The sequence below is a fragment of the Mesoplodon densirostris genome, chromosome 8 (genome assembly GCF_025265405.1).
Source record: "Mesoplodon densirostris isolate mMesDen1 chromosome 8, mMesDen1 primary haplotype, whole genome shotgun sequence".
Taxonomy (NCBI): Eukaryota; Metazoa; Chordata; class Mammalia; order Artiodactyla; family Ziphiidae; genus Mesoplodon; species Mesoplodon densirostris.
In genome coordinates this window covers 99,322,104-99,338,280 of record NC_082668.1, presented here as the reverse complement: position 1 = coordinate 99,338,280, position 16,177 = coordinate 99,322,104, and the positions used below count along the sequence as shown (strand labels likewise).

At 35.3% G+C, this 16,177-nt stretch overlaps 1 protein-coding gene across 1 annotated transcript in view; it reads right to left on the bottom strand.

The window, feature by feature from the left end:
• ITGA4 (integrin subunit alpha 4) overlaps positions 1-16,177 on the bottom strand; it is an 86,675-nt gene that overhangs the window by 44,770 nt on the left and 25,728 nt on the right. The window contains exons 3-12 of the mRNA XM_060106911.1: positions 15,648-15,754; positions 15,422-15,551; positions 13,062-13,129; positions 11,820-11,949; positions 10,332-10,417; positions 9,518-9,580; positions 9,289-9,426; positions 5,933-6,044; positions 1,765-1,859; positions 461-551 (exon numbers count right to left, since the gene is read on the bottom strand). Coding sequence (XP_059962894.1) covers positions 461-551; positions 1,765-1,859; positions 5,933-6,044; positions 9,289-9,426; positions 9,518-9,580; positions 10,332-10,417; positions 11,820-11,949; positions 13,062-13,129; positions 15,422-15,551; positions 15,648-15,754 — 1,020 coding nt within the window. The remainder of the gene's footprint in view (positions 1-460; positions 552-1,764; positions 1,860-5,932; positions 6,045-9,288; positions 9,427-9,517; positions 9,581-10,331; positions 10,418-11,819; positions 11,950-13,061; positions 13,130-15,421; positions 15,552-15,647; positions 15,755-16,177) is intronic.

Below are 16,177 nucleotides of genomic sequence, written 5' to 3'. Positions count from 1 at the left end.
AGATTCATTTCACATATGTCTGAATCTGCTCATTTACAATGACATTCATCCCTTTACAGTATAAATATAAACATTAGGATATAAACATATGACATAAAGACAGCCTTACTGAAACAAGATTCAATTTTTGGACTATAAACATTCACTCAGAAATCTCTTTTTAAATTACCAAAAAAAAAAATCTCTTTCTTTTCATCATTGTGTGTTTGATTTATTTTCATGAATGCTTTTAATTTTTTCCAGAACAAGGAATAAAGTGTTAAGTAACTAACAGTTTAAAGCTCAGGAATTACATGATTATTTCTGACCCATCCTTGAATTCAAAAGAGCTTTTAAAATGAAGGAAAATCTCATTAGTAAATTAGAACTTTTCTCTACCAGTTTTATGTACTTCACAATAAAGCAGCATCCACAACAGAGTTTATTTCAATTTATAAAATATGGTAAATTTTATACTCACCTACATATCCATTATTATCTGCATCAATTTGTCCAGATATAGACTGTCCAAACATACTTAATGATTTGCTGATTTGAAGCCCTTCAATTCTCTGAAAAATAGTAAAGTTGAGTGGGAAACAGGATGTGAACACCTAATATCCCAGAGAAACAATGATTTAGTTAAATAATGAATCCTGGTACATGCCCTGGCACATTATTAACAAATGCATTGTAGTTAAGTCAAATACATGTGTCTAAGAGAAAGAGTAGTTTCCAGCTTGAAGTGGGAAGTTGATATCTATTTTGTGACAAGAAAAAAATCACTTTCTTTCCTTTGTGAGCAAAGGGAAAATTATGTAGTAAAGATCTCCTAAAACAGTCCTGACACTCTCTCCCCAGTCTTTTTTCAGGCTCTGTGTTTATTTCCCTGAGCAACATGAGTAACCAAATAATAAGAAAATAAGATATCTATGATCACTTAGTGGTGTCTACTACTTAGGTTTATAATAACCACCTCATTTAGCCAGATTGCTTCCTAGTATTTGACAAGGACAGCTCAAGTCTGATATGTGCTTCCTACCCCATGTGTTTAATCTCATGTCCAGATACTGATTTATAAGTATCAGGGTTGTCCATTCTAAGAGAATCAGTATTCTTTACTAGACAAGTATATATCTTTCATGTTATATAGAGAACAATTTACCTACTTTTGCCTAATCAAAAATAACAGTATTAGCTAATATTTCCGTAAGAGTCCCTTTGGAAAAACTTTTCTTCTCTGCATGTGTATGTAGTTTTTTCCATGCAATGAAATGCCCTGATTTTTCAAAATGTGAAAGTAAAGTCAGAGTTAGATCAGGGAACTTTATTAAAGTGCTCTCATCTTACTCTCTGCACTAAAAGGAACACAGAGTATCACATGAGTCTTTGCTCTCCCTGTGCAATCTCCATGGAACATGGGGCTTTAGCCACAGGGCAAGACACAGTTAATCAAATCCAAATGGGCTTATCTGGAATAGTATGGGTATTACCTCAGAACATAAATTTGATGAAATGCAGAGAGAATGTCTTTAATAGGTTAAATACAAGCTAGAATGGAAGTGAACCAGAACTCTTATTTATGAAAAAAAATGGTTTCAAAGAGTTATTAATGACCTTAAAAATGAGGCCATCTACTGTTATTATAAGAAAATGGTGAAACAGTATTAAGTATTTGAAAGACCAAATTAAAAAAAATAAGTCCACATTAACGCTGGAAGTTTTAAGAAGGATTTTATTACCAATGCTTCTTTTGTAAGTATTAATAGAATAGTATCATCCTACCTGTGAGAAGGCTGACGAGATCCCATCTGCTCGGCCGTTGTAAATATAAATAGCACCTCGCAAGTCATCTTCCTGTGGAGCTCCAATAGCAACATCTATTCAAGAATTAAAATGACAGAAAATAAATTCTTAATGCAAAGAATGCAACTCTGAAAACTAACCTTCATGCTCTTTAATTAATATCACATAAGAAAACTCCTTATCAAAAAACACTTTTCTCACTGGACAGAAAAAAATTATAAAATACTGTTACTGTCATAACAATGTAGTGGATTGTACAGATAAGTCTGTGTGTGGAAGAAGCTTAGAGTCTTAGGGTCTTAGAGGCAGGCTAACAGAATGGTTAAGGACACAGGTCCTACAGCCAGATGGCCAGGCCTGACCCCAGCACTGCCCTCGTGCCCAGCTGTGCTATGCTGGGCCCATTTCTTAACCTCTCTGTATCTCAGTTCCCTCACCTCAGCACAGGTTTTTAAGAGAACTCATCCTTGGCATAAAAGGATGTAACTCATGTGGAGTGCTTAGAGCAGTGTGTAGCACATAATAAGTTATTATCATCTATAAATACTATAACCACAAGAACACTTATTTTGAGCTCTAGGTTTTACTTTATTTGCAAAATGACTTCTGAATTAATTCCTGTTCCAATGAAAGTAATTAAAGTATCTGTTAAGGGTATGTTTACACATAAGAAAACCAAGAGAAAATAGAAACTATGAATAACATGGTTGCTTAAGTGCTATAAACACAAAGTACATTGTTACCGCCTGGATGGGGGGGATAGGGAGGGTGGGAGGGAGGGAGATGCAAGAAGGAAGGGATATGGGAACAGAGGTATATGTATAACTGATTCACTTTGTTATAAAGCAGAAACTAATACACCATTGTGAAGCAATTATACTCCAATAAAGTTGTAAAAAAAGAAAAAAACAAAGTACATATAGTACTAAACTATTAAGAAGGCCCAGATCAATTTAATTCCAAGCAGAAGATACTGAAGTATATTCGGTCTTTGGCTATCTTATGTATAGATCCAAACTCTTACATCCTAAGATGACACTTGGATGTATTATATAATATCCTAAAGTTCTACCTATCATTATAGAAATAAGGAGAATACATGTTATTAATAATAATGTTTTTCCATGCCTATGCAACACCATTGGGACAAAACATAGAGAATAAACAGAGATATCTGACAACTGTTTTTACTTTCCATTTGAACATTTATTTCACTGTTAGTATAAACCATAACAATTATCATTAGTATGATCATAATAATCTTATCAGCTAGTATTTATATACTATTTACAATGCAGGCATTGCGCTCGAGGCTTTACATACATCATTCATGTTATTTTCACATAACCCACTGTAACCCGTGTAACTCTCACAACAGCACTATCAAATTCTTTTTGATCCTCACTTTTTATAGATGAGGAAACTGAGGCACAGAATGTAACTCACTCAAGGTCACCGAGCCAGGATGTGGTAGAGTTGGGATTTAAACCCCACAGTCTGGCTCCACAACCTTTGCTCTCCATCACCATGTTCTATAAAATCATCAACAATAAAGTTATGACCAACATTCTCCCCTCTTAGCACCTGTTCCTCTTCTGTGCGAAAGAAGTGCTCAGTATATGATTTGATAATATATAAGCATTTCAGGAGCACATAAAATAATACAACATATAGTTTACAGTTGCAGAACTTTATTATGGTTCTGCTCAAAAAAATATTCAAACATATAGTCTAAAAGTCAGATGGCAGGGCTCAAGATAAGAAAACAAAAATAAGTGGTCTTGCCAAAAGCATTTTATGGCTAAAATGCTATCATCTGTCTGTCTGGTCACATTGGTTGAATAGGTTTGTCTAGTACCTATTTAACTTTCTCATACTTTTGATGAAATTTTTATGCTGGACTCTTGCCAAATTGGTTATTTTCTTAGAAAATGGCTTGTTTTGCTTTTCTAAGGACACAGGAAATATATTCTAATTTTTTTCTTTTGAAGAACAATAAAAAAATGATGTCATGAATGCCAAAATTACTGAGGTCTACTATGCAAAACACCACAAAGCTGTGCATAGTAAAAGGACATTAAGTCTGATTTGCATCTAAGACTGGAGAAGGAAGGAAAAAGAACAGGTGGGTTTTTCATCTCTTTTCTACACAATCCCACACACTCTGCCATGAACGTGAAGTAACTTCACTCATATCCCAGCAAAACAAACTAAGTTAGAAGATGGGGAAAAAGAATAGGGAATCACATAATGAAAAATTAAACATAGATGCCCTGCTGGCTCACCCAGGCAGATAGAGTGAGACGGTGGGATTAAAGACCTCAGTGCAGAGCTAGGACACACTGAGCCGACTTCCAAATCAGCATGGTCTTGGCTAATATCTAAAATGTAGAAAACACAGAGCCATGGGCAAAGCAGAAATGCTATTCAGCCATAAAAAAGAAGGAAATCCTGTCATATGTAACAACCATCTGTGTATGTGCATATGAGAAATGAAAAATCATTCTCAAATATTTTAATACATTCAAAATAGTGAATACTCTTCCCCAGATGTGTCAATTAAAAGAGGATGTGGAAGGAATTATAAGTAAAATAAGTATTTTACTAAATGATGATTTTGTTTTTAAAAGAAAGAATTTTACTATTTTATATAATATATATGAAATATCAAGGTGCAAAAACATGTTTTTTTTCACAGATATTTATTAGGTTGGGTCTAAATTTACCACTTATATAATGTTTATTTTTTCATGTCTTAATCTTATATTCCATTTGATTGTAAAACTATAAAAAGGAGTGCCACTATTTCCTTCATTTACATTCATTATGGCACATACTCTATACCTGGCATGGTACAACTGGCAAAAAATAAGTCCTCAATAAATATCACAGAATTGCTGAGTACTTGTGAAATGTAACATCATAATAACATTTTTCAGATATTTTAATGTAAAATTTTATGTGTAATCATAACCATAGAAATATATATGTATACTTTTTATCTCCTTTTGTTTGAAAAATAGTAAAATAAATCCAGAAATGGTAACATTTGTATACCAAATTACACTATCTTACATTCAAGAGGGCTCACTGGAAGCATATATTCAATAACCAACTAGCTTTCTCCTTGTAGAATAACATTTCATACATTTAAAGTAGAATGAAGCATTTAGGCATAAGAAGATATTAAGAAAGTGAGAATTTACAGTACTCCCTCATTTACGTCCAGTATCCAAGTAAGTTTTGACCTACTTCTACCATATACCAATTGCCAATGACCATATCTAGAAGACAGTTCTGAGCCCTGAAAATATCGAATACTTATTTGCTGAACTCGAGGAATTATACACTCTCCCTTCAAACCCATTCATCATTTTAGGCACAGTTTTAATAGATTTAGTTACCACTTAGAACTAGACTGAACAAAAAGCAAATTTTAAGAGGGAAGGCTGGTAGAGACAGATACTTCAACAGCAGGACTGATATCTAGGCAACAGTAACAGTTCTGATGAGACCATCTATTCCATTATTGAAACGCACCCCTATCGAGTGGTAAATATCCACTGTCCTTGACTCTTCCAGTTGCCCCCTTACCACCGCTCAGGACTCTCTCCTGGGATCCCCAGGAGATCCACAGGGCAGGTGAACAAGGAAAGCCTGGCACAGCAAGGGGGCTTTCAGAGCCTGGCTCCAGCTCTGTGGCCAGTCTCTGTTGGGTTTTGTCAGTGTCTTTACTACACTGATAGTTAACTACTGTTATCCAGTGAGTCTATGATGCACATTTTTTTCCACATTCCTGAAATAAGGGTCCCTCTTAAAATAGAAAAAAAGTGAGTTGCAGTTTAAGAGGCACCATTTTTTCAGGGGCACATAAAATAATGACTTATAATAAAACAACATAATCAATGGTGCCTTAGAAGCAATGAAATAAGGTATGTTGAATATCATTCTATATTAACAGTAGTTAAGAATCAATAGCTGGCAACTGAGAAGAAATCAGGGATAACACTAAAGAAAAAAAACTTAGCACACCAGTCTGCCTCCATTTTCTATAGAAAGGCAAACAACATAAAACTCCAATTATATTCTTTTCCATGTGCCACTTTAAAAGTGGAAATCATGTACCAAATTGGATACTTTTAATTACCTTCAAAGCCATCATTATCAATGTCGCCAAGATTGACTATAGATTCCCCAAATCTTGCAGCATATTTGTCACTTCCAATGAGCTCTATTTCCAATTCATTCATTACTGCTCCCTAGATAGAAAGGGGGAGAAAGGTGTCATTATAACACAACTTTACACATGATTTACTGTTGTAATTGGGTATGGATTTTTTCTTAATGCTTCAAACAGTTTGGACAAACTATAGCCTGAGCTTTAGTACACACATCTCAGTTCAATTCAATAAATATTTGTCAAGTGTGTCAACACATATAATAGTATGATTAGAGCTCAGAGGACAAAAAAAAATTGTCAAACTCATGATCCCTAGCTTTGAAAATCCAATAAATCATTTTGATAATTCAATTTAGCAAATATTTAGTGAGTTCCTAGTAAAGGCAATGCACTGTGTAAAGACTGAATGGGTGAAAGGGGACAAGGCAGTGTGTGTCTAAGACACTCCCTTTCCTGAAGAAGCCCCCAGTTACAGAAAAGGCATAGTCCAAGCATGTAAATGACTTAGAAGTACAGACTGCTTTGCAATATCGACAAGCAAGGAGAGCATATCTAATTGTGAGAGCCAGCAGAGATTTCAAAAAAGGAGGTAGTGGTCAAGGTGGCTACTGAAGGATGGGCAAAGTTTTGATACACAGAGAAAATAATCAGCAAAACACAAATTGCAAAGACTTTGGCTATATCAACAGTATGTGCAATGAATGAGACCGAAAAAAGTCAGACTGCAGTCTTATGGGGTGGGACTTTGAAGGCTGGGAGAAATTTACTCTCAACTTGGAAAACAAGAGCCACTGAAGGTTTCTGAGTTGAGGAGTGACACGACTGAAGCTGGCCTTAGTGATCTTTTTCCAGCCACTCAAGCATGGATTGGTCAACTGTTGTCTCTGAAGTTGGAAGATGAGTTATTACAATTAGACACTCAATAATGTTTCAACAGGAGCTGTTGCAGTAACAGCTGCCAGACCTCTTTCCAAACTCTGATCATGTCACTCCCTTGTATTAAAAACAAAACCAAAAACAAACCCCATGCACTGCTCATCATAGATCCTTCCCTCTTCTCAAACAAGTCTGTTCATTCCCATAGTACACACGTTCTTCTCCTTGTGAAGTGCCCTTCACCTTTTATTTTCCAACTAAAAAATTCCTATACTTGTTTTGCTCCTAGAGAAATGCCTAATTTAAAGAGCAGAAAGCAGAAGAGGTGAGGACGAGAAGGTGCAGACCTAGAACAACACAAAGGCACTGAAGTTCCAAGGGGAGAGTTTCAAGAAGTGGTGATCACTATTCTTCAAGTATCCTCCAGGCACAGAATGGTGACCAAGAGTTCACTGGGGACCCCTGAGAGCTCTTTTAGCAGAAGTAGGTGGAAGCCAGATTCATTCAAGTATCATTCTTTCTTGAGTTCATTCAAAAACAATTACTGAGCACCAACTTGTCCAGGACTCTTTCAAGCCCTGAGGAAACAGTAGTAAATAAAACAGATGATTCCTCTCCACACGGTGTCTACACTCCAATGGAAGAACCGACAAACAACAGCAAACCAAACCAATAAATATATAATATAATGTCAGGTAGTGGTTAGTATCTTTTTAAAGTTAAGAAACAGGAAGTTGGAAGGCAACAAAAGAAGAATAACTTATGCAAGAGGTTTTAAAAGCTGAAATCAATTATAAAATTAACCCCAGTATTCAACAGAGATGCCCTCTCTTGAGTGATGTAGAAGTGAGGGGCTAACAAGAGGATAGTCAAATGGGTAGATCTCCTCCCTTGCCCTTTAAGCAAAGGCAATTCACTTTTATCTGTTTTTCATATTGGGATTGCTTAAGATTTCAGTGGGAAAAACATTTTTTATTATTGCCTTACTTTAGGTATATATGCTACTGTTTAAACCGTTCTCAAAAACTTTAGTTTAAAGAGAAAGAAAAGTATGCAGCTAGCATAAGGAAGACCATTTATGGATAGGAAAATGTGAAATATCTATATAAGACAGAGTAATGCCTGATTTCACTACTAATGAGATATGAATGATCACTTCATAGATGATATGCTTTTACTATTAAAATTAAGGTTTAAACAGTCTAGGAAATCCCAGCACGAAAATAACTTCCCTGCTCTATATTTGGAACATTAAGAATCTCCCAGCTTTGTAAGGCTGAGTATTTTCTCTCTTAAATTGTAAAGAGTTTAGCCTGGTGCTTAATGTAAATACTTACTAAATGCTCTGAAACAACTGATTTAAAAAAATACCTTCTGGAAACAGATTTTACTTTGTTAAATCCCAAATGAAAATGCTGTGACTTAAGAAATGAACCAACTTTCTCACAAACCTGTTCTTGCTCTTAAATCAAAGAAACAGGCCAAGAAGACCCCATTAAGGCCCTATCAATTATTTCTTTTGATTTGATGCCAGGAAGATAGACTGTCAAGATAAGGCCAGCAGAACTCTTTAAATTGAATTGTCAAGTGGTCAGTTTCTAATCCAAAACACCCCCCAGAATTGAAAACTCAACCATAAGCAAGTAAACACCTATTTCTACAACTACTGTATCTACTTTGGAATAAACAATGGCAATTTTACGTTCTTATCAGGAATATAATCTATATAAATTGTGCAAATTAACACCTTATCAAAACATATCTTGTTTCCAATTGTTTTCAAATCAAGAAATTAAAAACATTTCATAATTTATCTTCTACTTCTAGTAATGTTTTTTGTTTTTTGTTTTTTTGCAGCACGCGTGCCTCTCACCATTGTGGCCTTTCCCGTTGCGGAGCACAGGCTCCGGACGTGCAGGCTCAGGAACATGGCTCACGGGCCTAGCCACTCCGCGGCATGTGGGATCCTCCCAGACCGGGGCACGAACCCATGTCCCCTGCATCGGCAGGCGGACTCCCAACCACTGCGCCACCAGGGAAGCCCTCTAGTAGTGTTTTATAGTTACCAAATTACATAGGGACATTCACCACCAAACCAATAGGACATTCACATTTTTAGGGCTATATAAAAATCATTCTTTCAAATTAGAGTTGCATCATAATAAAACTGGAAGAAACTTCAACTACTTGAGTGAACACATACAAGCTGTGCATAGAGAAACTCCAGACAATTGATCTCATACTTTCGAGATATCAAAATGGGACAGTGGCCCATTCATCATCATATTCCATTTCATTTCTAAAGCATCAGTACAATACCACAATTTTTACTTTCATCAGTTATATAAGCCTAAAAATCTATAGTCTCAGAACTTTGGAATAAGAAAAGCATCAGTTTCAATCAAAATCCCATACATGGCTTCCAACTTGCAGCCAATCAGACTTACAGAGCCAGAGTTGATGTACACAAACACTCTTCCTTCCTCCCTGACGGTGCTCTGCACAGGAGCGCCCACAAGTAGGTCTGAGAAGCCATCTGCGTTGAGGTCCACCGCACAGATAGAAGCTCCGAAATAAGACCCAAGCTGCTCCAAGGCAAACCAGATCCAGTCATTGAGAAAAAAGCAGAATTACTCACCAAAGCCCTCAGTGATACCAAAGGTAGAGACATATTACCTTTTTACCTTTCATTTCATGTAAGATATTTAGTTCTTTTGCATCAATGCTGAATATGTATGCCTGCAATGGGGAAAAGAATTCGGAAAGGTCAGACTGCTATCACATTAAAAATGTTTCAGTCAATCAAAACACTAATTTTCATAACTTGTAATTGCCCAAATATATTTTTGAAAAATCCTTTTCAGAGTGATACAAAAGGCTTAGGGAACCAAGTTCACATTAAGATGCCTTCTTTGAAAAACTACCTTCTCAGGAACCTTACTGTTTCCTTAGAGAGCACAGAAAATACATATAGCTGCTTCACTTCCTTGTACAGCAGAAACTAACAAACATTGTAAAGCAATTATACTCCAATTAAAAGAAAAAAAAGAAAATGTTGTTTGTCTCAATCTTCAAAGTAATGTTCATGCAGCAATGTAACAAAAACTAGAACAAGAAATAACGTTTTGTTCTTTCTAGTCTTACCACAATTGTACCAGGAATGTAGCTGCCTTGATTTGCCTTCAGCTATAAACTTATTAACCAATAAATGTATTCCTTGGACATCTTGAGACAATTCTATCTCAGAAACAATTACTCATAGGAAAGAAGAGCCTCATTTGATTTATGTAGTCTTCTTGAAAGCTTTCCTGCTCAATTTTATCTAAAAGCCATACAACTTTCACCCGTTTTACCACTAAATGCAGCATACTGCTCATCATTTCCAGCTTCATTGCTTAGAATTTCTGCAGTTCCTCCTGTAATATCTTATTCTCTCATGCCATCTATATGAACCTTTTTGAAGAAATAAATATAAAAATGTAACTCTTACTTTACCAATCTGTTCATGTTGAGGGGCTCCTCCAACTACTTCGGTAGTGTGCCGACTCCGAAAATGACCGGCTCCAACAGAGTATCCTTCAAGAAAATGGAGACAAGTATGAGAATCATCATTCGCAATGGGTAAAATTCATTATCATAAATCCACTTATAGAATGGATCATAAATCCATTCATAATTAAATGAGACTGAATTCAAAATGACTACAGTAAATAGAGTTTTAAGAATAGCAATACTCAAAATTGGTTTTTATATGCTTTAAGCAATTATTAATCTGTGTGTTAATATGGCTTATATATTTAAGTCTTAGAAACTAAAGATAGCACATTTACATGTGGTTTGTTAGTCTCTGTATATTAGGACATGGCAGTTTCTACGATTACAACAGAAATATTTTAGCGTATATAAAATATAACATTTTGAACTTTAAGTAAAAAAAAAAAAGTCTTCTTAAACTTCAACTTTTCTTGCCCTGAAACCTTCCTATTGTGATAAAATTGTATGATTACACAAAAGGTAAAATATTCTTATTTTATTATGTGATAAAAGGCATAATACTGTTACATTTTAAAAATAATGTTTCAAGATATCCTTCGACCATAAACAAGCAAATGCTGAACTGTAAATGAACTCCCTCCATTTTAAAATAAATTCCTTCTGTATGAATGGGGGGGGGGAGTCACTTCAGTGAACAGCCTATACTCAGAAATAATTATAATAAGAATGATAAAAATAGTTATGCTCTGGGAAATATTCTAAGAACTTATGAGGCAAAGGTCAATGGGCCATTTTTAGACCCATATTCTTCATAATGTTACCCATTGTCTAGAATGCTGTCCGTAGTCCCACTGACTTTCAGTTGGTCCTTGAAGAAACTATACTTACTCATCCATTCATGATTAAATGAGTTAATTCATGTAGAGTGCTTACAAAAGTTCCTAGGAAATGACAGGCACTCAATAGATGCTATCTTTATAATAACAAGTTGACTGCATAAAGATATAAGCTTACAAGTGATTTACTGTAAAAGAGGAAGCTAAGCCAGGAGTTCCAACCTAAGAATTATATATTGATAATAGTTACATACGTAAAATATTAAGTTAACTGAAGTTTCAGAGACTATATCCTTAAAAAGGGAGTTTCTGAAATGGCTTTTTAATTACTACTGGCCATTTTGATCTTTTTTTTTTTTTTGCCGGTATGCGGGCCTCTCACTGTTGTGGACTCTCCCGTTGTGGAGCACAGGCTCCGGACGCACAGGCTCAGCGGCCATGGCTCACAGGCCCAGCCACTCCGCGGCATGTGGGATCTTCCCGGACCGGGGCACGAACCCGTGTCCCCTGCATCGGCAGGTGGACTCTCAACCACTGCGCCACCAGGGAAGCCCCATTTTGATCTTTTGAAGATAAAATTTCCCTTATTTATAATTACTAGTATCTGTAAGGCAGAGATAATTCGAGTTTGTCCATTTTTATAGTACCTAAATAACTTCCGAATTTCACTTGATTGTGTTTGTCTAAAAAAGCTTTGTATTTATTTGTAGTTATATTGTAGACAAAAAGAGAGCCGGTCCAATAGGATGATCCTGGAGCTCCCATCACAATTAAGTCCTGTAAGAAAAAAAAATTTATCATCATTTAAAAGTTCAATCTCACCACCCAAAACCTCCTCCAGATACACGCTTTAATAGTGACAAAAATATATTTTTATAAATTTCTGAAATGTAAGCATTTTATGAGTTTAAAAACACATCAACAAAGCCAGAGAAGCTAGCTAATGAATTTTCACCTAAAATGAGAATTTCAGAGAAGAAATGCTGAAACTCTCACTTCATGCTCATGAGCAGACTTTAAAATCAAAGGTAGAATCACTGAACACTAGAGTCAGCTTTGGGGAGAAAGGCAATGTGGTTTTCTATTAAAGTAAACCCTATTTGGGTAACTCATTAGTGCTCATTACAGAGATAATTGTGTGTTGCCAAAGAGTAAAAAATGGACTTAATTTATTTCAATTTGCAAAAAGCTAATGAATAGTTTCCTTAATAATGTTAGCTTGGAAAAAAACAACTCAAATGAAATTGGCGCATACTTGATGATAAACATAGGAATTTTGAAGAAAGGAAAGAGCAGACACTTGTCTGGTGAAATATGAAAACTTTTCAGCAGTTAAAGCTATGTAACATTTCTAAATTTCCTAAACAATCCAAACTTTGAAAAAAAAAGGTCAATTTAAATATAAAGAAAGCAAGCATTATTATTTTTCCACACTAGGCAATATGTAAGGAAATTGTTAACCCAAGGCTTGATACAACCTGTCTACAAAGATTTAGAAAACATTCATAACTTCATAATGGGTTGTTGAGAGAAACTGGGAGATTTAGGAGTTGAGTACAATTGTGATCTTTCACTGTGTATGTGATAGTGTTAGAAAAAGAATAATATAGTTTGGGACCATATCTCCTTTAAGAGGATATTATTAAGTTCTTAAATCTCCCAGTTCTCACACTTCTAATTAAAAGTGTTAACTCATATGCTTCCTCTCCACCCCAATTTAATAACTAAAAATAACATAGCTATTTTCAATGCTTAAATTAACAAATAACTACAGCTATTTTTGATTTCTATTAAATTCTTCATAAAAGTAACCTTCTTAATATCAATCTTCTAAGTCAAATTAAAATTCTATATGTAAACATCCATAGCAGCTATTTTGGGACAATTACCTCTGTGTAAAAACTAGATATTCCAGCTTGACATGATGCAAAATTTTCTCCAAATTTTCTCACATAATCTAAAATAAAGTAGAAAAACAATTCACGATTTCATTTTAAAACAGACAAAATCTGCATAATTTTATTTATAAATCCTTATAAGTATACCTTTTAAGAGCTCTTTTACAGTATTATTTAAAAAAATAGTAAGTGGTAAAATTGAAGGTCACAAATATCTTCCATGTTGATCTTCAAAATATCCTTGTGAAATAGCAATAGAAAAATCTACCCAGCCTCTTTTTCATGGGAAGAACATGCAGCATACACTCAAAAAGTTGTCAGGTGAGTATCTAAGACAGAGGTAGGATTTGTGGTTTCCAGTTCAGGTTTCCATTTAAAATAGGCTTCCTAGATTTTTGCCTGGCTGAAAATAACAGAGTCAAGATCTGCATGGAGATGGAGGGTCTCTTCTTACAAAGCCCCCATGAATGGTTGCTTTGTGAAACTTACTAGGGGCACAAAACTTGCTTTTCCTGAAGAACTGACATAAGAAAACCTCTATGAAGATACAGGACCACATCTTCGTTTTGGCTTTGCTAACCAGAAATGTTAAATAAATTGCTGTCATTTATAATGACCACTCCCTGTCATGCTTTCATTTCTTTTTATAACTTCTCTGGTCCTATGTACATTTTTTTATTTAAAAAATATTACCATAATTTTAGGTGTCTTAGGTTTCTGCCATCATGTTTTTTTTTTCATAGAATGTGGCTAGGTATATATTTATACATATATTTATTTATATATATATTCATACATACATATATATATATGTGTGTGTGTGTATATATATATATATATTTGGGGGTGGTGCACATTGTCATCCATGGACATTGGATGTCCATGTACAAAGTCACCCAGATAACACATGAGAAAATGTACAGGACTGAAATCTACACCCAGGGAGGCACCAGCATTTTGTGAAGGGACCAGCCAGCAGGAGGACAAAAGTTGCAGAACATTAAGTGGTCAAATGCATCACTTCACACCAGTAGAATAGTCAGAAGTGGTTGCTGGGGCAATTAAAAGCCCCAGACATGGGGCCAGCTAGGTGTGGAGGGGTGCTGCAGTTGAGGGGTGTCTTTAGCTTGCATCTCTACTAGACTGTCCTTTGACAGGTTTCCTTCAGCCTATACCGCTAATTCCTATTGTCGAACATTTGCACACTTGATTTTAAAGGGAACCAAGTTCACAAGGGAAAAGGCCTCATCTGAACTGGAGATTATGACTCAGGCTGGTCAGGTTTACATTATGGAGAGACTGCAAGACCCCAAATGACCATGAAGGCCGCTACAGCCAGGGAGAGAGGCCTCTACTGTGAAATGTTTTAAAGTGTAAACCATAAACTATTATGAAGAAGAGGATAATAGCTAGAGTAAGTTTTACTGCAATTGAGAAGTTAAAATTCACCTTTTATCTTCTTGGCATTCAAAGGCAAATTAGGAATATAGATGATATAATCTTTTCTATTATATCAAATTCCAGGGAGGAAAGACTCCAATATTAATAAAACCAACTCAATTTGCATATTTGCTCTAAGTTTTGTCAAGTAATAGAAATTTCCTTTGGACACTGGGATAATCATTTTGGTTAGAAAAACTGGAACTTGGCATTCATATATATTTTATTCTTTCCAAAGACACATTTTCAGAATTTTAGTTCTGTTGCAGGCATCATTTTTTCAGTACTCTGTTGACATTTACCTCTAATTTTGCTCATTTCAGTTTATGTCCTAGCTCTGCATGCACTAACCATGACCTAAAATTTTTATGGGAAAGACCTTTCAAACTTAAGATACCAATCCCTTGCAATTTCAAGGAAAACAAGTAAATTTGGGGAAATAAAAAAGACAGTGAGTGGGAAAGATCTGCTTACATTTATACTTTGAATCTTTCTAAATCTTGTTGGAAGCTAAAGGTAAAGCAAGAAACAAACAATTTTCTTGCTTCTGATCATATTTTTCCATCTAATTCATGATTTTAAGTGTCCTGCACTTGCTGGGCACTAGACTCACTTATACTGAATAGAAAATATATTTAATGCTAAAGTGGAAATGCTAAACTAGATGCTAGAATTATTCAAATTAAATTGTAAAATTCCTAGTCTTAAAAACACAGTACATTTTTGAACATTAAAACTACTGCAATTGGGTAAAAAAAGGAAATAATGCTCTGAGTAGTTAAAGGAAACATAGCTATTTCAGAGATCTTCCCACCCCAAACCAAACATCCAAAATTGAAAATTGAAGAAAAATTTTTTAAAGGCATTCACTTATTTCTCTTGATTCAGTTAATATCAAAACCATGCCTTACCTTGATAGCATGGAGCTATTCTTTTACTCAGCTCTGTTCGTAAATCAGAGGGCATTCCATAGCAAACACCCGTGGGGAGCTTATTTTCATTCTTTATGTAAAATATATTTTTCCATCTATGCCCACAAGTCTGAATAAAACATAAAAGTAGACCATATGATGTGAAAGTCACACCCAGGGTATCTGATTTCACGATGTGATCAGTGGACTAATTTCAATAACCTACCACAATGGAGCCATTTTCTCCTGGCTGTCTGGAAAGCGTGACCCCCAACCATTGATTGTCTCTTTCTTCCAAACACGTCTTTCCACAAGGTTCTCCATTAGGGCTACCTACAGCATTTGAAAATAATTTTATCATCAGTTATCTTGAAAACAGCATTATTCTACAAGACCAAACAAACATGCATGCTTATCCCCAGTGTTTTTTCCTTCAGCCCTCTGTGGAATGCCCCCTTTCCCTGCTTCCCTGTCATCATACATTTGGTGCACATTGTTGGGGTAACCGTCAGTTAATCTGTGCTAACATAATTGTTCTCTCACAGGTGATTTTTGTTTGTAGAAATGCCCTCTGACTGGTAACACCAGGAAGAGATGGCTTTGATATAGGAGATAGCTAACCAACATGACTAAGAGAGGGGAAACCAGTTTAAAACAACATTGGCTGTGTAAGTCCAACTGCATTGTGTAATACTTGGCAAAGAATGTCATCTTTGTTTTGATCATTTATCTAGAAATGTAAGCAACATTTCCACA